At 38.8% G+C, this 24,083-nt stretch overlaps 1 protein-coding gene across 1 annotated transcript; it reads right to left on the reverse strand.

The window, feature by feature from the left end:
• Positions 1 to 843: 843 nt before the first annotated feature.
• NMI (N-myc and STAT interactor) lies at positions 844 to 19,112 on the reverse strand. Its single transcript, XM_040475031.1, has 8 exons — positions 18,933 to 19,112; positions 12,668 to 12,756; positions 11,859 to 11,954; positions 9,185 to 9,347; positions 5,240 to 5,346; positions 4,966 to 5,152; positions 2,292 to 2,398; positions 844 to 1,542 (listed from the first exon to the last, which is right to left on the reverse strand). The coding sequence occupies exons 2-8, from the start codon at positions 12,749 to 12,751 to the stop codon at positions 1,357 to 1,359; spliced, it is 930 nt and encodes a 309-aa protein (XP_040330965.1). The 5' UTR covers positions 12,752 to 12,756; positions 18,933 to 19,112; the 3' UTR covers positions 844 to 1,356.
• Between the last annotated feature and the right edge of the window lie 4,971 nt (positions 19,113 to 24,083).

Genomic DNA, 24,083 nt, shown 5'->3' on the forward strand with positions numbered 1-24,083 from the left:
ATTCCCAAAGAACTGATATATGAGACATTTTTCCCCTAAGACAGTGAATATGAAGATTTATTATAAATTTCCAGTTTTTAGGCACCATCTCTCATTCTAAAGAGAAATGTGAAAGCAACGAGATCTTCTTTTAAGTTCATTTATTTTGAGAGAGAAGGAGAGAGACTGTGACCAGAGGAGGGGCAGAAAGAGAGAGACAGCATCCCAAGCAGGCTCCACACTGTCAGCACAGAGCCCGATTCAGGGCTCAAACTCACAAACCATGAGATGATGACCTGAGTTGAAATCAGGAGTCAGATGCTTAACCGGCTCAGCCACCCAGGTGCCCCTTTCCTTTATTTTAGATGGCAGGCAGCATGAGTTAAGTTTAGGCATAGAATCTTTTTCTAAAGCTTTTTATTTCTGCCAGCATTTTAATATAAACTTACTTCTGCCATTGGCTCCTTATGAAACATAACATGTTAGGATAAAAGCTGTTCACATGTTCTTTACTAAGAAGAATTTTACCTTCTCTGAATAGAAACCTTGCATTTTACTGTTTAGTTTCTACAACTTAAAAACAATGGGATGCTAAGGAACTGGGTCTCTCTCACACTCAAAGGCACGTGCTTTCATCTTCAGGCACTCCCCTGCATCCAGCATGATAAGTGAGGAGTCCCTAGCTTTGCATTCACCTCTCCCTTTATTCTAAGGATGTCATTCCCTTAAGCTTATTCTTCCCCTTACAAGTGTAAAGGAAAGGCAATTATGGCCTTTACAAGTTCTGTTTGACGAAGGTGTCTTGGAAAGAATGGGGACCCTTGACACTCTGGGAGAAGAAAATGTTAAATAAAAAGACCACACTCAGCTCTGAAAAATATCTTTGGGGCTCTGGAGTAAAATGCTATACAATGGGAAAGAGGGAAATGATCACCCTTGAAGTTCCTTGAAATTCAAAGTCTACAGAAATCACAAACAGCTGAATATAACAGTTCTTTGGGAAATGTTGAGTGAAGTCTGCATGTTGGTGGACCCGGGGCCAAAAGAGAATTGGCCCACATGCCCACGACAGAATGAGCCAACATAGCAGGGGGACAATTGCATCACTTATGATTGATTTCAATGGACATGGCACCTGTCCACATCATTTATGAACAAACAAAACTTTTTAATACAGTACATTTACTGCACTTGCAAGCATGCAGCAGAGTTTGAAACAAGAATTCAAAAACATGGAAATATATTTTTGTATCTAAGAATAAATGGACACTTAAGAATTCAAGTTTTCATTTTTTAAAGGAAAGGGATATTCATTTTTGTCACACATGGACAGTGCTTTGGGCTCAGAAGCTCTAATATTCATCTAATTCCATGCCTCTATTCTTCAAAGTATGCTATGCAAGCCTGACCTAGAGAACATTTGACCACTTCTACTTCTCCACCTCCATTCGTCTCCCGTTGAAAGTAAATGTTAACTAAATCCTCTAAAATTTCTTCATCCATCATCTGAAGATCTTCCATTCCAGTGAGAAGCACCGTCCTCCTAGATATTCCTGAAAATGCCTAAAAGGAAAGTACAAAAGATAAATAGAAACTTTTCTAAGACATTTGAATTGCAAAACTTTATAAGCTCTGCTTAATACTTCAGACCTTATCTTAGAAGAGACAAGGAGCCTCAGAACGACTTTTCAAGCAACAGAATATCTAAGTCGGATCTGAGTTTCAGAAAGATAACTCAGGCAGCATTATGACAAATGGAGGAAAGAAGGGCATCCCTATGGACAGAAGGACCATAGTGACAGAAGTAGTCAGAGGTGGAAGTAACAAGACTGAATGACCAAATGAATGTTGGAGGTGAAGCAAAATGAGGAATTAAGCATGAGCTGTAGCTTTCAGGTTGGTGGACTATGTAAGACTGTGGTGCCATTTAGTACCTAAGTAGGAACAGAAAAAAGGAGGTTGGGGTACGGATAATGAGTTCAGAGAAAATGAGCAGGAAGAATCATTTTTAATGCCCAATGACAGTAGACACATGAAAGATATGTAGCTATGTCTCCATATACAAAAGTATTATGTCATTACCTGAGTACTTTCAGTTTTTAAAAAGAGTGTAATAAATTAAATAAGGTATAATTTCACACTAAAATATTTTTTAAAAAAGACACACTTATTTTGCACCAAGCAGATCTGAAGAAACTATTTTGATATTGCTCACTAATAAGTCTCAAACAGTAACAGACACAACTTCTTTATTTCTTGTGAGGTGGGGTTAAGCAATAAGTTCTCAAAATGAAGGAAAGAGATGACTTTACCTGAAAATTTTTCAAGTCTGTTTCTATGTATGGAGAAACAATAACTCTATAGCAGTTTTGATTTATACAAAGCGGATATTCTTTCTTTTTCAAAATCTTGTCAGCAACTAGAAGTAGATTTTTAAAAAATTATTTTCTTTTTAATATCATAAACATTTTTAACCAAAGTTAAAACTTTCTTCAAATGAAACATCACAGTAAATAGTGAATTTAGTGATTACATTTTTAAAAATTCTACAAAAAATTCAACAGTCCACTTTAAAGACTCTGCAGTACATAATTTTGGAAAATATAAGACCAAACAATAATGGGGTTTAAATAGATCTTCTGTCTTGAACTATCCACTGCAATCAGTCAATGCAGAAGTTTGTGATGTCCTCAGACAGATCTACTTTGAGCTCCATAAAATGCAATAACCATATGCAAAAAGTAGCCCACCCATCCTAACAAGACTGTGAGTTTCCCAGTTTCTCAAGAAGTATAATTGAAAACTATGATTACTGTATATAGGGGCGCCTAGGTGGCTCCCCTAGGTTAAGCATCCAACACTTGATTTAGGCTCAGATCATGATCTCACAGTTCATGAGTTTGAGCCCTGTGGGGGATTTTCTCTCTTTCCCTCTCTGTCCCTCACCTGCTTGTACACACTCACTCTCTCTCTCTCAAAATAGAAGAAACTTAAAAAAAAAAAGAATACTGTATATATACATTTTACAATATACATGTATACACACATATATAATTACTATATTACTACAATACATAAAATTTTATATAAAATTACTTAGTTGTCCTATAACTAATACATGATATTTTTCAGTAAGCTGATATAATGATGTTAACCAAGGGAGGGGAGGGATTTGATCGTTATCTAGAAACTGAAGGCAAATAACAAAAATTCATCAGTTTTCTCCAGCACAAAGAATAATCAGATTTATTTTGAGCAGCATTTTTCTCCTGGAGGGGAAAAAAATAATGTTTCAGATTGCATCAAGTTTAACAGAAACAGTACTTAAGAATATCGTATCACTATGTATGCTTTTTCGCCTCTCACCAGTCCATGTTGGATGGGCAATATGGTGCAGTGGTTAAGAGGCCAGGCCCCTGCTGGCAAGGATGTGGAGAAATTGAAACCCTGGTACAGTGCTGGTAAGAATATAAAATGGTAGAGCCACTGTGGAAAATAGTATGTCATCTCAAAACATTAAACATAGAATCACCATATGATCCAGGATTTCCAGAAAGATCTAGAAAGCCACTCAAGTAACCATAACTAATTAAATAGTAGGAGAAAGGCAAGTTTAAGGAAATGTCTCCAGTTCTACTAAGTTAATGCTCTTCTTTTTTTTTTAATTTTATTTTTTTAAATAAATCTCTACACTTAACATGGGGCTCGATCCCACAACCCCAAGATCAAGAGTTGCACACTCCACCAACTGAGCCCGACAGGAGCCCCTGCTCTTTATTACCAAGTTTCTTTAAAAAGCATGTATTACTTTGTTATGAAATAAACAATCAATGTTTTTTTAAATTGTATACCTGGCTTTCTTTTACATATGCCAACCCAGGAGAAACCCTAAGAACTGGATTAACTAGAGCAAGATATTTTTACATTGAGAATCACTTGAACATATTAACAAAAGCAGCTGCTGTAGAATTGTGTATTTTTTTAAATGTTTAGTTTTTGAGAGAGAGAGAGAGACCGCGTGCATGGGAGAGGGGCAGAGAAAGAGGGAGACACAGAATCTGAAGCAGGTTCCAGGCTCCATGGCGTCAGCACAGAGCCACATGCAGAGCTCGAACCCACGAATGTGAGATCATGACCTGAGCCAAAGTCAGATGCTTAACCAACTGAGCCGCCCAGGCATCCCAAATAGTATATTTTTAATCATAAGACTGTAAAGCCCCCTCAGATGATTTGGTAAAAACTCCATTTCTCCTTTCCATTCATGCCTTGCCTTCCCTGGAATCTACTCCCTCCAACTAAGAGACCGTTGTCCATCTTAATAGATGGGATAGGAAGTGATAGTTTATACATATGTATTTCTAAATTTCTCTGCCACATACTCACTATAATTTGGGGTTCATTATTTACCCTCCCTAGGACTCAGTTTCCACATCAATAAAATGGGTACGACACCTGTCTCCAGAATTGTGCTATGGATAAGAGGAGACACATGTATAGAACACCTGGCTCTTTGCCTGGCATGTGCTGAGAATGCACAAAGTTGATGTGCTTGAAATATTATTCTCAGTAGCATTCACAGAAATCATTCTCAGGACTCCACCATTTTAAAAGGTTTTTTAAAAATCTATTATTATTCTACTTAATAAATTCCAAATAGAAGAAGTAGCAAAGGAGTACTTTCAGAAATGGCAGAACATAGAGGTGCCTGGGTGGCTCAGTCAGTTAAGTGTCCACCTTGGGTTCAGGTCATGACCTCGCGGTCTGTGGGATTGAGCCCCACATCGGGCTCTGTGCTGATAGCTCAGAGCCTGGAGCCTGCCTCAGATTCTGTGTCTTCATCCCTCTCTCTACCCCTCCCCCACTCATGCTCTGCCTCTCTCCATCTCTCAAAAAATGAATAAACGTTTAAAAAAATTTTTTTTAAAGAAATGGCAAACATAAATATAAATGGTAGAGTATTTTTTAACTTCCTACGTGTGTGAATACCTCCAGTTTCCAAAAATGTAATCACAGCACTCCGGGACTGCTTATCATACTGCACGCATAGCACTTCTCCACCTCCATTTCGGGACTTAGAAAAGCTCAGTTCTAGCTTGTCTCTCATCTGATCTTCAGGCAATTCATCAGGAATTTCAGTAACATTGATCTTCACTTTAGACACTTCTACATGAACCTGGGAAATCATTTCATATTCAGAAATATGGATGAGAAAAGTGCTCACATCTAACAGAATTCTAAAAAGCTTTAATCAACGTGTTACCTGGAATCTGACTCCCGAATTTAATGGAACTGGCTTGGCCATAACCTCCACATCTACATCCTCTATCTGCACGTGATGTTTCCCCATTCTGATGACATTTTGGGCAACTGAAAAATAATTCGGGAGTATTAATTTCCAATATTTCAATAAATTTTTTCACTTCTGGTTAAGAACAAATTATCCTAAATATTTAAAATTTTCTTGAATTCTAAAGGATCTAGGGGCGACTGGGTGGCTCAGTCAGTTGAATGTTCGACTTTGGCTCAGGTCATGATCTCACAGTTCACAAGTTTGAGCCCGGCATCAGGCTCAGTGCTGACAGCTCGGAGCCTGGAGCCTGTTTCGGATTCTGTGTCTCCCTCTCTCTTTGCCCCTCCCCCGCTCATGCTCTGTCTCTCTTTCTCTCGACAATAAATAAGACATTTTTTAAAAATTAAAATAAAATTAAATTAAATAAAGGATTTAATTTTTTTAAATTTTCTTAGGGCTTCTAAGTGATAACGGTCTTGCCACCAAAGCGACAAACAAATATATTAACGTTAAAATATCAAAATACATCAGCAAAAATGACAAAACTTCCAGTTATAAGATGAAGGAGTACCAGGGATGTCATGTACAACATGGTGACTACAGCGAACACTGCTGTGCAGTATACAGGAAAGGGGTTAAGAGAGTAGAGCCTAAGTGTTCTCATGACAAGCAAAAAAAAATCCTTTTTCCTTTTTTTTTTTTTTTTTTTTGTTGTAGCTATAGAAATTCTTTTCATTGCACATAAATGAGAAGATGGATGTTGGCTGCACCTACTGTGGTCATCATTTCACAGTACATGTAGATCAATGTATCATGCTGTACACCTTAAACTTACATAGTGATATGTATCAATTATTTCTCAGTAAAACTGGAAACAAATGATAGTGTAGAAATTCTCATCGGGGCGCCTGGGTGGCTCGGTCGGTTGGGCTTCCGACTTCGGCTCAGGTCATGATCTTACAGTCTGTGAGCTCGAGCCCCGCGTCAGGCTCTGTGCTGACAGCTCGGAGCCTGGAGCCTGTTTCAGATTCTGTGTCTCCCTCTCTCTCTGTCCCTCCCCTGCTCATGCTCTGTCTCTCTCTGTCTCAAAAATAAATAAAAACATTAAAAAAAATTAAAATTAAAAAAAAAGAAATTCTCATCAAGTTCTAGATTCAGCTCTTAAGAGATAAGCCTGGTGATTCTTTAGAAATTCATATATTATTTCAGCACAGCCACACACCCTTCCTCTCCACGGTTCACAGAATGACCAGAGAATTCCCTTAGTGCATTAAGGCACAGCCAGAAACTTCTTCCATGTTAAGTAAGCTGGAAAAACTTTTGTGTCAGTGTCATTCTGACAATCTTATTTATCATTTGTCACTTCTCTTTAATATGTCAAAAACCAAAGAAATAAATTCTCATTTTTGTCTTTCTTAAGGTTTCCATATTAAAGACCACACGGGCTTGAATATCAAAGTGCAAATCATTTTTTTTTTTTTTTGCCATATTTAATGAGGAATTTTACTTTTGCTAAAACGCCCTGGAGATCATTCATTAAAAAGATGATAGCTTATACCAATCACAAAACTATCAAATCTAATTTATTTGTGCAAATGGGAGAGGCTAAGTAATATAATTATGCCAAAAATTAAAACTCCAGACAGCAACTATAGTTCAGTTTAAAATGCATGTGGGTGTGTATTTATTTTTAATTATGTGATATGAGAGTTTGTAACACCTCAACTGTTAATACAGAGCTGCTTAACCTAATTTGTCACAAAGATAAGAGATGCCCACTCCCAGTCCTATAAATCTCACATGTGTTTATGACAACTGAACAGCATACACACCACAGATGAAGGAAGAGGGAAACAGGCTAAAAGGCAGGGCGTTGTCTTGTGGGAATTCACACTCATTGTACTGAGATATGACTGGATAACTTGAATTACAACTTACGTTCTTGTTAGTGGCAACAGGCAACAATAACAGAAAATGCCAATGAAGTAACAGTTAGATGATGTTCTTTCCCTTCCACACCCCCCCCCCCCACCCAAACTCCAACATCTGGTGATCTGACGCAGCTGAAAGGGACCACTTGCGTTTCAGCTTTTGTGACTCTGACTATCAAAAGCCAACTTCTGTTTAATTGTGTATGAGCCCAAAGCTGTCCCAGGGGAGCAAGACCTCAGAGCTGGGCCAAGAGTGGAAACAGCGATGCAGCTGTTTCTGAAGAGAACCCTATTCCCAGCATTCCCAGGTAATCCCTGCACAGAATCCCTGCCTCCCAAATCCTCGCTTCCATCTTTTGATTATATCCCCATCACCATTGCTGACTGCCAACACAGGGCTCTTGGCACCCTCATCTGTAGAAGCAGACCCAGGGTGGACCCATGGTGAACGAACAGTATGTGCCTATGCTAACCTGCTAGAATGTCTTTCCTTTTAACATTTATTTGCAGACTATGGTGATGGACCAGGTGTACGGAGACATGAGTTATAACCATAGATTCTCAGAACCTGAGCACCGGAAGGGCTTAAGACCATCTGGCCCCACCCCATAATGTGACAAATACAAGAACGAAGGCCCGGCATAGTGGCCTGCTCCGAGGACTGCTGGTCTAGGAGAAAGGACGTGGGTCCTCAGGGTTTGGCTCTCAGCTTTGCAATTTTTAACAGTATGAACCTTGAGCGAGTTCTTTATCTTTCCTTATCTGGAAAATTCCCAACAAGTAGCAATAATGACAGCTAACATTTATGAAGTGTTTATTATGTGTCAGATACCATGCTAAGTATTTTACCAACATTTCTCATTTAATACTCAACGCAAATCCCATGAGATAGGTACTACCACTGCCATAAAAATCTGAGATTTAGGAAGAACCCAACTAAAATCACACTTCTGGAAATGGGAAAATCTGGCATACAAAGCCAGATTCTCCTCACTAAGGAGAATAGAGTCCTACACCATGGCAGACTTAGCAAACATCAGGTCCCATTCCTAAACCTCAGACTCTTGGACTCTTTCCATTCACTGGTCATGTGCCCTTAGGTAAGTCACTTAAACACCTGAGAATCTGTTTTCTTGGTTATAAGATGCAAAGAGTAATTCTCCTATCATATTGCTTTCACAGAGTCAAGTAAGTATAAAATGAGATGTCTTTAAGAACTCTGAGAACCATGTAGAGCTCTACTACCTTAAAATATTATTACTAGTTAAAAAGGGGGGGAGCTTCTGGGGGTTTAGTTGGATGGGTGTCCTATCCTTGATTTCAGCTCCTACCCTGAGTCAGGTCATAATCCCAGGGTCGTGGGATCAAGCCCTGCATCAGGCTCCTCACTGAGCATAGAGCCTACTTGGAATTCTCTCTCCCTCTCTCTCTCTCTCAAAAATAAAGTATTACTAGTAGTATTTGGAGGTGGCAGATGGAGTAAAAACACTAGTGTTGGACATCACAACACCTTGAGTCCCAGAGTCATGTTCTGAACAAATGATCATACTCAACGCTCTTTTTTTTTTTATTTTTTTTAACATTTATTTATTTATTTTTGAGAGACAGAGAGAGACAGAGCACAAGCGGGGGATGGGCAGAGAGAGAAGGAGACACAGAATCCGAAGCAGGCTCCAGGCTCTGAGCTGTCAGCACAGAGCCTGACGTGGGGCTCGAACTCACAAACCACGACATCATGACCTGAGCTGAAGTCGAACGCCCAACCGACTGAGCCACCCAGGCGCCCCACTCAACGCTCTTAATGTCTGAGTTTTCTCATCAAAAAATGGGGACAACCCTACCTGCCCCAAGGTGTTACTATGAGATGAGATGAAATGACAAATATTAAAATTATAAAGCAATAGCCAAATATCTATGAAAGCTCTTTGAAAGTGCCTGTGCTTTCCAAAAGTAACATGATCGAATTTTTGAACATTACTCATACCTTCTTCTTTTTCAAAGGTGATAAGTGCTTGTCCTTTCTGTAGCTCATAAAGAACTTGCGAGCTCACTTGAAATGAACAGGAGACATTTAAAAACTGGCTGTCATTCTCAGGATTCTCTAAAGATGTGAATTTCATCTCTGTTTCAGGAATATCCTCTTTAATCTAATTTAAACAGAAATGTTTGATTAAAATCAAGACAAGAAATAACCTAAGCCCTTCCTGTGATAATGTGATTTGATCATCCAATAATTCATTCTCCACTGATTTCAGAACCCCACAGAATGCTAAGTGTGGTCTTAGTGAATATCTTTAGTAATTACTTCTTCCCAGGTAAGTACTCAGTAAAGTAATCAGATGCTGATCCTTTAATATTATTTCCCAGATGAAATTATAAGTATATAATCTCTCATTTTATCTAATCAATGTTTAAAGTAGCCAATATTGGATGGTGTTCGATTCTAAAGTCTACATCATTCCTGTAGATAAGTACCTTTTAAACAACTATACCAATAATAGGGTATCCTACAAGGGAATCATAAGACAATATGTTTATTCTCTTTGCAAAGTGTTATAAATTAGAGTTGCATATATGCTAAGTTTATTTTAATAGCGAACCCAGATAATTTCATCCAAAAAGAAAGCCTCCCAAATTATATGATTTAATAATTGTCAAATTTAAATTCCCCCTTCCCCAACACCTGCCCATCAACTTTTTAAAAAAAAATTTTTTTAACGTTTATTTATTTTTGAGAGAGACAGAGCTTGAGTGGGGGAGGGGCAGAGAGAAGGGAGATACAGAATCCGAAGCAGGCTCCAGACCCTGAGCTGTCAGCACAGAGCCCAATGCGGGGCTCAAACCCACGGACCGTGAGATCATGACCTGAGCGAAGTCGGACTGTGCCCATCAACTTTTTAACCATTACCAAACTTAGATTTATAAAAATGTGAAGGGACACTATCAACAAGATTCATAATCTGAAGGATAAAGTTAAGTGGTTATACTTATCTGTTTAAAATCATTGGGATTAACAGACATATACAACTACACATAAATGCACAAATGAATCTGTTGTTTGCATTTCTATTTCCCATGATTATTTTACATGCTGAAAGAAAATTTGTGTGTTATTGCAAAGGGGTTAGAAATATTCAATGAGTTATTTGACCTAATTTCACATTTGTTCTATATCTTCACATGTAACTTCAGTAGAATCTCTGATTTCCATAAGTCCAGTTTCAAAACAATTGGCAGTGTCTGAGAATAGGTGGAGTGTTTCCCAATAATGTGGAAATACCCAATATACCCTGAAAAGTCGAGAGCTTTCTGGAATGAAAGTGCCTGATTCTGGTCTTAGGCACACTTGGCCAGGAGCAACTCATGTATGCTCTCTGGACCATAGTTTCAGTCCTCTGTAAACTGTATCAGCTGAGCTGGCTGGGTTCCCAAGATCCTTTGAGTGACAGGACTGGCTGATTTCATCTCCAGTCTGAGAAGTAACTACAATTGTAACAGTGTCCCATAAGTCCCATAAACATGGGGAACTCCATTTCCTGATATTCAATATCCTATCCCCCATTTCAGAAACAAAATATGACAATGCTTTAAGCATTTTAACTGTTTAAAGGAACAGTATGAGTTGTCATGGAGAAAAAGGAGTGAAAGTTATGTCTAATTCAAATAGACAAATCAAAAAGGGTGCAAATCAAAAAGGAAAATTTAGGAGAGGATTTAAATGGTGAAGATATATGTCCAATTTTTTTAAACTGTGAAATCCATTTAAGTTACTTGAAGAGAACAATAAAGGCACTTAGTGAGAAGACGAAGAATTTGATCCCAAAGTGATTGATAAGGACCATTGTTTTGTTTTGCATTACCATATACATAAATAAAAATTTAAAAACATACACATAAATATAAAAAAATGTATTATCAGAAACGTACAGTTAGATGAAATTTTACAAAACGATCACACACATGTGACCAGCACCCAGATCAATAAACAGAACATGACCAACACCCAGAAGCCCTCTTGGGTTCTCTTCCAGTTCCTACCTGCCGCCAAGGGCAACCAGGATGCTAACTTTTAACATCCTGCTGTTATGCGTTATTTAAATGGAAGCATATGGGGGAACCTGAGTGGCTTAGTGGGTTAAGCACCTGACTTCAGCTAAGGTCATGACCTCGCAGTTCATGCGTTTGAGCCCCACATCAGGCTCTGTGCTGACAGCTCAGAGTCTGGAGCCTGCTTTGGATTCTGTGTCTCCCTCTCTCTCTCTGCCCCTCCCCCACTCGTGCTCTGTCTCTGTCTCTCACAAATGAATAAACGTTAAAAAAATGTTTTAATAAAAATAAAAATAAATGGAAGCACTTGGTATATCCTCTTTTATGTTTTTTGCTTCAACACTGTGTTTATGAAATCCACCCATGTGGCTGCATATAGCTGTGACCTGTTCATTCTCATTGCTGTATGGTATTCCATTGTGTGAATACACCCCAAATTAATAATTCAGTCTAGTGGGGAGGGACAGTTGAGTTGTTTTCAGTTTGGGGCTATTACAAACAATGGTGCCATCAATGTTTACAGTGTTTTAAAAGTGAATTCTGTGTAACTAAATTGTTTTTTCGGAAAAATGGTGTCCGTTAAGAATGTGATATACGAAATAAAGAGGTACCTGGGAGTTTATGGTGGACTCTTGTAACTCAGCCTCAAGCCTTTGGATCTCCTCCTTTAACTGAGTATTCTCCTTTGCAATTTTATCAATTAATCTCTAAAAAATATCAAACAGCACCAAAAAATGAAACAGCTCCTGACTCCATTTTTCTAAACAAATTAAAGAAGCTAAATTTCTATCATCTTGATAAAGGCAAAGAAAGACATCATCGTTATCACCTAATAATTCTCCTACCACTGACAAGTAGTATTATCCCCATCATGCAAACAAGGAAACTACCTTTCACACTAGACCAAGGTCACAGACATTTTTATAGTGGGGCAAGGATTGAGACCCAGACCTGAATCTCATTTCAGTGTAACTCCTTGCCTGGCTATTTGTGACAACAATATGACTTTTAAATTGCACTGTAATTGTGGACATACTTTACTCAAAGGCAATTTAAAAAATTTTTGCTATGATTCCCACAGTACAGCTGCCTTGACATGCCAGACATATGGCCCTGGGTAAGTGGCTTAAGCTACCTGAACCCCCATCCCCTCATGGGTCTCATCAGATAATTGCTAAGAAAGCTCTTAACTTCTGGGTGCAAATCAAAAAAAGGAGGAAGGGAGTAAAAGAAAACAGCTAATGTTGTAAGCCTTGTAAGAGAAAGAACAGAAATACGATTCTTTTTGTAAGGTTTGAATAATAGAAATAAAATATTTGAAAAAAATTCAAAGTAATGTTGGACAAAAACATACAAAACATGCCTCACTGCAAAACTAATGGATATAAATTAATTTTTAATAGTACCCAGTAATTTTTACCTCTCTTTGTTCATCTTTCATAAATTCTTCCTCTAACCAAAGCTCCTCGTGAACTTGGCTTTTGTTATTTCCACTGTCTGCCATGATTCCTAATTATTACAAAAAGGTAAATATTTTAAAAATCATACATACACACAAATTCAAGAAGAAATAACTTTTATCCTTTTACAAAAGAAGAAATGTATTTTTGTTATATTTTTCCCTATCATCAAAGTTTTTATTATCATGTGGCTTATATTTGAACAATGCCTATATTTCAAATAACTTTCATACCTATACAGACATAAAAGGGGTCTAGAAATCCTTTGCTTTTCAACACAATGATAGAAAATAACAGGGGTGCCTGGGTGGCTCAGTCAGTTAAGCATCTGAATCTTGATTTTTGGCTCAGGTCATGATTTCATGGTAGTAGGCCGAGCTCTGCATCAGGCTCTACACTCACAGCTCTCTCTCCCTCTCTCTCTGCTCCTCTCCTCTCATGTGTGTGCTCAATCTCTCTCTCTCTCTCTCTAAAAAACAAATAAATAAACTTAAAAGAAAAAAACACAAGTCTAAAATTTTTTTAAAAAGGAAAGAAAATAACAGGTATTAATATTCCTTTGAGGTTCACATCTTAATCATAACATGGTGCCCCATATCAAAAGATTACTATTTTGGTCTTTTCAAAGATTTTGATTTATCTAATTCTTCCTATTGTACTCCCCAAATGTAAATGGAGTAGAAAGGCCCCAAACACCCTTCCTCTGCATGTACGGAAATTCTTATCAGAATTTTCACAAATCCTCCCCTGTCCAGACACCTGAATAGGAAAAAAATTACATCTTTACTTCTTTTTTTTTTCTTAACATTTATTTATATTTTGAAAGACAGCGAGAGACAGAGCACAAGCAGGGGAGGGGCAGAGACAGAGGGAGACACAGAATCTGAAGCAGACTCCAGGGTCTGAGCTGTCAGCACAGAGCCCGATGCGGGACTCAAACTCACGAACTGTGAGATCGTGACCTGAGCTAAAGTCAGTCACTTAACTGACTTAGCCACCCAGGTGCCCCAAAAATTACATCTTTACTTCTAACAACCTCTCACTGAAACATCTCTCTTCAGATATGAACATAAGGCAACAAGACACACAGTATTTGCAGCACCTGGACAAAAGTCACCAAGAGTACACAAATATTTTCATAAAATATTGTAACTGTTGCAGAAGTCCTGAAATATGTTTGTGTTTAACCTTGTTTCAAAATGATGGCAGCTACTAAACTCATTACTAGGTATTGTGATATGCTGTAATATATTGATGTATATTACTATATCAAAAATTTGCTTTTTTAAATATTTTGATAATCATATTTCAATATAATTGGTTTCCTTTGTAATTGTCTATATATTATTTTATGCATTAAAAAAAAAATTTAAAGGCCTATAGGCTTTATCAGACTGGCAAGGAATCCATGGCACAAAAAAAGTAAACATTTGCCTGCATATGAATTTACCAGATGTAAGTCCCAGATCAAAATTGAGACAAGGAATAATATAACAACTATTTTTTTTTAATTTTTTTTTTTACATTTATTTATTTTTGAGAGACAGAGAGAGACAGAGCATGAGCCAGGGAGGAGCAGAGAGAGAGGGAGACACAGAATCCGAAACAGGCTCCAGGCTCTGAGCTGTCAGCACAGAGCCCGATGCGGGGCTCAAACTCACAAACCGCGAGTTCGTGACCTAAGCTGAAGTCAGACGCTCAACCGACTGAGCCACCCAGGCGCCCCTATAACAACTATTTTTATTGCTTTAAAAACATATTAAAAACCAGCTTGTGATATAATATAATCCTCTAAAATTTCAAAAGCTAAATTCTCACTACACCTGTAGAAGAAACAGGAAAAATATTTATCCCTCCTTAAAAATAAAACAGAAGATTGGGGGGCCTAGGTGGCCCAGTCAGTTGGCCATCTAACTCTTGGTATCAGCTCAAATCATAATCTCAATGGTTCGTGAGTTTGAGCCTCACATCGGGCTCTGCCCTAACAGGGAGCCTGCCACAGATTCTCTTTCCCTCTCTCTTTGCCCCTCCCCTGCTCCGCTCCCTCTCTCTCAACATAAATAAATAAACATTTTTAAATTAATTAATTAGGGGCACCTGGGTGGCTCAGTCAGTTAAGCGTCTGACTTTGGTTCAGGTCATGATCTTGCAGTTTCTGAGTTCCAGCCCACATTGGGCTCTGTGCTGACAGCTCAGAGCCTGGATCCTGCTTCAGATTCTGTGTCTCCCTCTCTCTCTGTCCCTCCCCTGCTCACGCTCTGTCTCTCTCTGTCTCTCAATAATAAATAAATGTTAAATTTTTTTTTAATTAAAAATTTAAAAAATTAAAATTAATTAATTAAATAAAATAGAAGACTGGCAAAAAAAAGTGTGAACACTAGCAGTTTCCAAAAACAGAGGGAATCACGTAGCACCTGGATCTTGGTTTCTAATCTATTCTCCAATAAACAGAACCAGGGATCCTTGGAACAATGGCTGATTCTACCTATGGGACAAGAAATATACAAGATAAGCCTGGAGCTTCCAATGGTCAAACATACATAAAGGGGGTTTTTCAAGTAAGTAAATATACAGAAGATAAAAGGAGTCAGGTTTTTCATTGCCAGGGAAGGTAATTATAAATATAGAAAGAAAACTAGAATGAATGCTATGGATTAGAAATGGAGATATCAGTGTAACCTCATGATATCCATAGGCAGAATGACAGAAAGATACATACATGCTGTACATATCTATCTGTATATATACACCTAGCTCTGTCTGCTGAGAGGGCCTGGAAGAAAAGACAATAGCAATGAGTACACCTAGCCCCCAGAATTTGGTTTCTGATACCATCCTCCACTACAAGGAACCAAGGATTTTCAGAGAAATGGTTGATACCAGGACTGGGACAGGAAAAATACAAAATAAGCACCTAATGTTGCCAGAAAGCAAAGAAGTGCTCAAAGAATGATGAGGGCATGTCGAAAAGACATGAAACCCAGCTTGAGGAGGTTCTTACTGGCCAAATCTGGGACTAAATAAAGCATAAAAATAAATAATGACACTGAGTATCATTATGAATTAAGCATAAAAAAAAGTCCACTGAGTAAATTAAAAATCTATGAGTCCATACCAACATACATACATACATACATACATACATACATACATACATAAATTGAAATTTTGGTAAGAAAAAGACCATCCAGTTAGTTTCAAAATACTTCCACACAACCGGGGCACCTGGGTGTCTCAGTCGGTTAAGTGTCCGACTTCAGCTCATGATCTCACGGTTTGTGAGTTCAGGCCCCGCGTCGGGCTCTGTGCTGACAGCTCAGAGCCTGGAGCCTGCTTAAGATTCTGTCTCCCTCTCTCTCTGCCCCTCCCCCCCCCGTCAATAATAAAGGTTAAAAAAATTAAAAAATACTTCCATACAACATATTAATTTCAAAGGGTAAAAAGTAGCTTTACATTGAAGAAGCCAGGCAGATGCCACCATAATAAAATAAACAAAGTAAATAATGAAATAAGCCAAAATCATCTGCCATCTGATAGGGTGCACTTAGAACACAGCATGACTTCTATGATATTCCTGCCAAAGATACGTAATCTGAATCTCAGTATGAGGAAACATTAGATAAACTGGCCTGTTCTCTCCAAAAGTGTTAAGCTCATGAAAGCCAGTGAAAGGCTGAGAAACTCTTCCAGACAGGAGACTAAAGGGACATCACAACTAAATGCAGTACATGACTCTGAATTGGGCCTTTTTGCTACACAGGATATTATTAGTACAACTGTCAAAATGTGAATGGGATCCAAGGATTTGATGGCAGTAACGTATCAATATTAATTTCATTTTGATGACTGAATTTTAGTTAGGTAGAGAATATGTTTTGTGTAGGAAATATATATTCAAGAATTCCAGAGCAACGGGTCTTGAAGTTAAAATCTTATTCTCAAATAATTCAGGAAAAAGGAAAGTTGTTTGTTTTGTACTTGCAACTTTTCTGTAAGTATGAGATGGTTTCAAAATATATTAGTAGCTCCCTATTGCACCAACTACAGAATCCTTTTAATGAGACTCAACAGTCATCTGAGGTCTTACACAGTCTAACCAAAACTTACTTTCTAGTCTTATTCAGACAACTTCTAAACTAAGCACCCTAACCATACTGAACACCTGAAGGTCCCTCCTTTCCCTCCTGTCCCTCAATATGTCATATACTTCCTCTCCTCTCAACCTTAATGAAATTCTACTGTTCTTCAAGGTCCATCCCAAATTTCCCCCAAGTTTTTAAAGCCTTTTCTGATTCCCCTAAAGGACATTACTTCTCCCTCTTTTATCTCTTTTGGAGAGCTTTAATTATTTGTATGCCTGTGTCATTTTCCATGACTAGATGTTTATGACCTTGAGGCCAAGGACCATGTCCACTCCTCCTTGCATCCATTCAGAGCACAATATAAGAATACACACTGACAACTGTGGTATCTTAACTAGTATTTGTTCTGCTCGGGACATTCCATCCATGTGAAGTTCTCTTATTACATTTCCGGAAAGCAGAAATGGCAACATTATTTGTTTGATTGCTTTTTTTTAAATCAATATTTTTAAGAGTTTGTAATAAAGACTCTCAATATATTTAACTCATATAAATGGTCTACTACATAATACTCCCAGAACTTTTTTTTGGTATATTTAGTGTCTGGATACTTCCCCTTTTTGCTTAGTGGGATGTACAGTAATAGGCTTCCTTTTATACCATCAGATAGTAGGCAAAATAATGACCCTCTCAAAGTTGCCCATGCCTAATCCCCAGAATCTATGAATATGTCAGATTACAATTAAGGTTGTAGATTGAATCAAGGTCACTAATCAGACGACTTTAAAATATGAAAATCATTCTGGATTATCCATGGGGCCAATATAATCATGAGGGCCCTTAAAAGTAAAAGAGGAAAGCCAAAGAGCAGAGTCAGAGTGAGATGTGACAACAGAATAATGTTCAGAGAGATGCAGTGATGCTGCCTTTAAAGATGGAGAAAGAACATCACTAAGCCAAGGAAGGAGGGCAGCATACAGAAACTGGGGGGAAAAAAAAGAAAACAAGCTCACCCCAGAAGCCTCCAGAAAGAAAAGCAACTCTGCAGACACCTTGATTTTAGCCCAGTGGGATCCAGGTTGGCCTTCTAACCTGTAGACTTTATTTTTTTTTTAAATATATATGAAATTTATTGTCAAATTGGTTTCCATACAACACCCAGTGCTCATACCAACAGGTGCATTCCTCAATGCCCATCACCCACTTCCCCCCCCCCCCCCATCAACCCTCAGTTTATTCTCAGTTTTTAAGAGTTTCTTATGGTTTGGCTCCCTCCCTCTCTCTTTTTTTTCCCCTCCCCCATGGTCTTCTGTTAAGTTTCTCAGGATCCACATAAGAGTGAAAACATATGGTATCTGTCTTTCTCCGTATGACTTATTTCACTTAGCACAATAACCTACAGACTTTCAAGATAATAAATTTGCGATTTTTAAGCCACTAAGTCTATGGTAATTCTTATGACAGCGAATGAAAAATCCAATGCAAATCATCACCACTCACCTACCACCTATTTTCCTAATATATCACTTTGTGCCAGGCCTGATAGAATGGAATCCTTCCATAAGCCTGCCCCGCAGCAAATGACAGGAAATGAGGGGAAGGAAGAAAGGAAGTAGTTTTTAATACAATGGCGATACACATATATAGTTTAAACAAAACAAAACAAAACAAAACAAACTCATGCATGTTCTAGAGACAGAAAAACAGCGTGCTTTCCTTTGGATCTCTTTCAAGAAAATCCTTGCATATTCCAAAAAGTGAGGCACAACTGCCAAACCCTGCACCTGACAAGGAGAGTAAATCTTAAGGAATCAAGTTCCCCTAAGAACTACATCGAGACACTCTCCCAGGAACATTGAGGAAACACCAACCATTTTAAGTTTCAATTTCCCAAATTAAGCAAACCAAGAGGACGGGGTCAGAGGCCAGAGCGGGGGAGGGGATGGTGGTGAGACAGACGCGGCCCGCTTCACCCCCGCCCTGCACGCACCCTGGCGGCTGTGTCACCGTAGCGACCCCTCGGCTCGCTGCCGGCCGCCTCCCCCCTTGCCGCCCCGGGACCCGCGGAACCCGCCTCCCTCCCCATCCAGGGCCTCTCTAGGAGCAGGGATGGGGATGGGGGGGGGGGCAGGGCGCCACTCACCCGCCTCTCCGGTGGGACGCGGCTCCCAGCGAGGGCGCCCTTCCGGAAACTTCACCGGGCTGAGCGCGGAAGGAGCGTCGCCAGAAGTCCCGGGGTCGCACGCAAGGGCTGCCTTATTCCCAAATGCTCGTAGTTCGTAGTTCGGGTCAACAGTTTGGTTGCTAAAACCAAAAACAACCCCCCCCCCGCCGTCACCCCCCACACCGCAAAAAAAAAAAAAAAAAAAAGGAAAAGACGTTAAAAGGGAAAGGGAGGGAAGGAGAAGAGAAGGAAAAGACAGACGAAATTGTTGCTCATATGGAGATTTTCTTTAAAAGTAACCACTGTTCCCACAGCTCTTTCTGCCCCTGGGTCCTGTCCCCCGAGCCTTAATGAAATCACCTTTTTTCACCCGAAGAAACACAAAAACAAAGAGAAACAACAACAACAACAACAACAAAAACTAACCACTGTTGGAATACCAAATGTGGTGTCTCCAACGATGAATTACTCACAAGTTGTAAGTATTTTCAGTTTCGATTTTTAAGACGTGGTTCTTTTGATACAGAAAATAAACTGTCAGGTACCAAAGCACAGAGGGGTTGGGTGAAGTAGGTCAAGGGGATTAACATGTACAAACTTCCAATTATAAAATAAATAAGTCACAGGGATATAACGTACAGCACAAGAAATATAGTAAATAATATCGTTAATAACTTTGTATGGTGACAGGTGGTAACTAGGCTTATCACGGGGATCACTTCCTGGTAATGTATACAATTATCAAATCACTGTCATGTACACCTGAACCTAATAGGATATAGTAGGTCAACTATACTTCAATTTTTAAAAAAGTGGCTGTTTTGCTTTTGTTTGAAAGGAGTCTGTCTGCAAAGTGTTCCTGAAGTTTGCATAAGCACTAATTTCAGGATGTATTTTTAAAAGTAACCCTTTTTATGTGTATATTCCTGGACATGTTGTTGGAAAAGTAGATAGAAACCAAATAAGGTCAAAGTGGAAGTCTCTCTTCAAGATAGTAACTCTCACGATAAGTCATTGGTCATTATAATCTCAATCTATAAATATTTACAGCCAGCACAAGTTCAATTTTTGTGTGTCTTTTGCAATGTCCTCTAGGCTATGAAGTTGGGAAAAAGCTGTGGTGTTCGCTTGGTTTCTGTGACCCATGTCCCTTGAAAGCTTTCTTACAATCTTTTGTTTTGTTGTGAAACTTGTAAATAAATGCTTCACTGAGTGTGATCTTTTCCTTTGAAAATAAAAACATCTGGCTTATTTCAAGAACTACCGTATTTCTTAATCCTACACAAGGAACCACCCCACAGCTGCACTTGCTCATAAATAGAGGTCAAGGAGGAGATGTATCAAAATGATTTCCAGGCATACATTCTAGGTTATATAGCACTATACAGTCATATATAACAATCGACACAGTGGTCGAAAATAACAGAGGTACAAAAATCAAATTCATTTATGTCAAGAATACAATGGGAATAAAGTTGCTTTAGTGCATGACAAGGACTTTTGTGCTCATCAGCCCAGCTAGAAAGTACAAAAACTCCATCTGTCGCAGCTTGAGAATTATTTCTGTTCCACCTTAGAATTTTAGAGAGCGTGAACTCTAGAGGTTATTGAGTTCAACCATTTCTTCTTTGATGTTATTTTAGTTTTTCATAAGAAGATGATAAGCACAGTAAGACTGATCTAATATTGACTCATCCTGCTAAAGGGCAAAGGATACAGGTAGTAGGGGAGCCTTTGGGCCTCCTGCATACTAAAGCTGAGTCATGTGTAACAGTCTTCAGATCCAGTCCCCTGCAAAGTGATGGGACTTCGAACGATGAACATAGTCAGCTCGTGGACATATTATTATTAACAATCATAACTGCTAACATCTACAGAGAACTCCTGGACATTTTATAACCCTTTTTATTTTGCCAATAATATGAGATATGGGTATTACCCACATGTGCAGATGAGGGCACTAAGGCTTAAAGAGGTGATGAAAATCAAGCAACTAATATGTGATGACATCGATATCATATTTTACTCTCAGCCATGAAATCAAGTGTCTCCACACTGTGTTCTATGGTGCCTGGAGAAGAAAGAATTCTATGGCCAAATATGACTGAAAAATGTTGCATACTGGATTCACTTTGGAGATTCACAATGCACATCAGCACATTAAGAGTTTTAAGAAGTATTGGGGCACCTGGGTGGCTCAGTCGGTTAAGTATCCGACTTCAGCTCAGGTCATGATCTCGCGGTCAGTGAGTTCGAGCCCCGCGTCTGGCTCTGTGCAGCCAGGAGCCTGCTATAGATTCTGTGTCTCCCTCTCTCTTTGCCCCTCCTCCACTCACACTCTGTCTCTCAAAATGAGTAAATGTTAAAAAAAAAATTAAGAGTTTTAAGTATTGCAGGAAGAAATTAAACTACAAATTAAAAAGTTTAACTTTATTCAACCTTGAATTTATCAAACTTATTTGACCACTAAATCCTTTTTTTTTTTCATGAAGCAGCTATTAAAATCTCAAAGAGTTTCTAATGGTACAATTTGAGTGATGCTTTGCTAATGATGGGGTTCAGGACATGCTACCTCAAAATATGACACTGAGTATTTTAAACTGAAGGAGTTTGAAAAATGAGTAGAAGCAAGAAGGTCATTGTGACCTTTTCCCCTACACCGCTCTTCTCCTCTGAAACAGGTCATGAACCCTCCTGTGTGAGGTGCCTTCCCAATACCTGAAGGAAAGGAGAATTCTTACCGCTGAAGACAAAGGGACACAGAGAAGAATCTTAACAAGCAGGACTTGCTAAGTTTCCCCCAGTTCATGATTGCCTCATACTCTCTCATCTGACATATTTCTACATGACTGTTCAGTGTTCATTAAACCTAGCATAAAAATACCCAGGCCTGTTTCCTTGGGTCTTCACTTCCTTATGAAGTCTCCCATGTCGCATAAAACTTGTATTAAGTACATTAGGCTTTTCTTCTGTTAATATGTCAATTTAATTTTCAGACCCAGTTAGGGACCCTAAGGACACACAAGAAAACTTTTTCCTTCCCTACACTAAATTATACCATCTCCTAATATAATAATTATTGCGTGTCTATAACACATTTGATGAATATTGTGTCATACATGAGATGTCTTGGACATCTTAGGTAAATCTGTACTGCCATGATATGAGATATACTTTGTGTTACATATCTATCTCCCCCATCAGATAGCAAGGAACTCCTCTAGATTTTCCTGTAAATTCACACAAACATACACACCAGTGTTGCCTACAATATAATGTGTGCTATGAAGAGGTGAGGGACAGGGAAGGAGCAAAATACAAAGGAGGGAGTAGTCCCCTCTATCTTAGGAGATAAGTTTTCTCTACAGAAGAGCTGGAGATAAAGTTGACACCTAAAGTTACAGGAGGTAGACTGAAACCAAGGGTCGGGTGAAAACTTCCAGTGGCATAAAACAACTAGAGAGGCACCAAGAATTTTCTGGGTATGCAAATGAGGAAACTATCTGAAATCCATTATACATTATACTCTTCCTTTTAGAAAAGGCCATGTACCTCAAGCTTATGCTGCTATTGCCAAGATTTTGGTGACCTGGTTTTCAGTTCCCCCCTGGGGAAATTGGAACACTTATAATGATGCCAGTATTGTGCAAGATCCTGGGGGATACAAAGGAATTATGTAACATCATTCTAGTTTTCAAGAGGTTTGCAATTGGAATATATAAAAGTAAAGGAATGTTGTTAAGGAAGTGGATCTTAAATGTTCTCACCACCAAAAAGAAATGGTCATTATGTGATGTGATGAAGGTGTTGACTAAAACACTGTGGCGGTAATCATTTTGCAATATATAAGTGTATCAAATCAATAAGTTGTACACCTAAAACTTACACAATGTTATATGTCAATTATATCTCAATAAAGCTGGAAAAAATAGCAGGTGGCAGATTTTTTTTAAAAAATAAAGCAAAATAAGTACCCCACCCCTTATTCTCTACCAAGCAAGCAATACTACACAGCTAAGAGCACAATTTGGTATCAGATGGAGGCTTAAGTACCCATTTGAAGTTACTGAAGTATCCCACTCTTGGTTTCCTCATCTGTAAAATGAAGCTGTTGTGAATGAGATACACGCTACATGTTAAGGGCTCAGCACAGTGTCTGTCCCACCAGGGCTAAGCTCAATACACGGTAGCTGTCCCTATTTTAAACATTGCTGAGATTTTTTTTTCCATTTTTTTCTTACACATTTCTTCTGCTTTGTCTTCCTACCTAGAGAAGTAGTTTTTTTGTTTGTTTGTTTTTGTTTTTTGTTTTTATTTATTTATTTTTTTTTTTTAATTTATATATGAAATTTATTGTCAAATTGGTTTCCATACAACACCCAGTGCTCATCCCAAAAGGTGCCCTCCTCAATACCCATCACCCACCCTCTCCTCCCTCCCACCCCCCATCAACCCTCAGTTCGTTCTCAGTTCTCAACAGTCTCTTATGCTTTGGCTCTCTCCCACTCTAACCTCTTTTTTTTTTTTCCTTCCCCTCCCCCATGGGTTCCTGTTAAGTTTCTCAGGATCCACATAAGAGTGAAACCATATGGTATCTGTCTTTCTCTGTATGGCTTATTTCACTTAGCATCACACTCTCCAGTTCCATCCACGTTGCTACAAAAGGCCATATTTCATTTTTTCTCATTGCCACGTAGTATTCCATAGTGTATATAAACCACAATTTCTTTATCCATTCATCAGTTGATGGACATTTAGGCTCTTTCCATCATTTGGCTATTGTTGAGAGTGCTGCTATGAACATTGGGGTACAAGTGCCCCTATGCATCAGTACTCCTGTGTCCCTTGGATAAATTCCTAGCAGTGCTATTGCTGGGTCATAGGGTAGGTCTATTTTTAATTTTCTGAGGAACCTCCACACTGCTTTCCAGAGCGGCTGCACCAATTTGCATTCCCACCAACAGTGCAAGAGGGTTCCCGTTTCTCCACATCCTCTCCAGCATCTATAGTCTCCTGATTTGTTCATTTTGGCCACTCTGACTGGCGTGAGGTGATACCTGAGTGTGGTTTTGATTTGTATTTCCCTGATAAAGAGCGACGCTGAACATCTTTTCATGTGCCTGTTGGCCA

Source organism: Herpailurus yagouaroundi, unplaced genomic scaffold (genome assembly GCF_014898765.1).
Source record: "Herpailurus yagouaroundi ecotype Mexico unplaced genomic scaffold, PumYag 140, whole genome shotgun sequence".
Lineage (NCBI taxonomy): Eukaryota > Metazoa > Chordata > Mammalia > Carnivora > Felidae > Herpailurus > Herpailurus yagouaroundi.

Excerpts from the sequence above, each read along its gene's own strand:
- NMI (XM_040475031.1), bottom strand. The coding sequence starts at position 12,751 with ATGGCAGACAGTGGAAATAACAAAAGCCAAGTTCACGAGGAGCTTTGG. Across the intron at positions 2,399-4,965 it reads TACATTTTTGGAAACTGGAG|TTGCTGACAAGATTTTGAAA; the intron begins GTATTCACACAC and ends ATCTACTTCTAG. Across the intron at positions 1,543-2,291 it reads CAGACTTGAAAAATTTTCAG|GCATTTTCAGGAATATCTAG; the intron begins GTAAAGTCATCT and ends CTTTCCTTTTAG.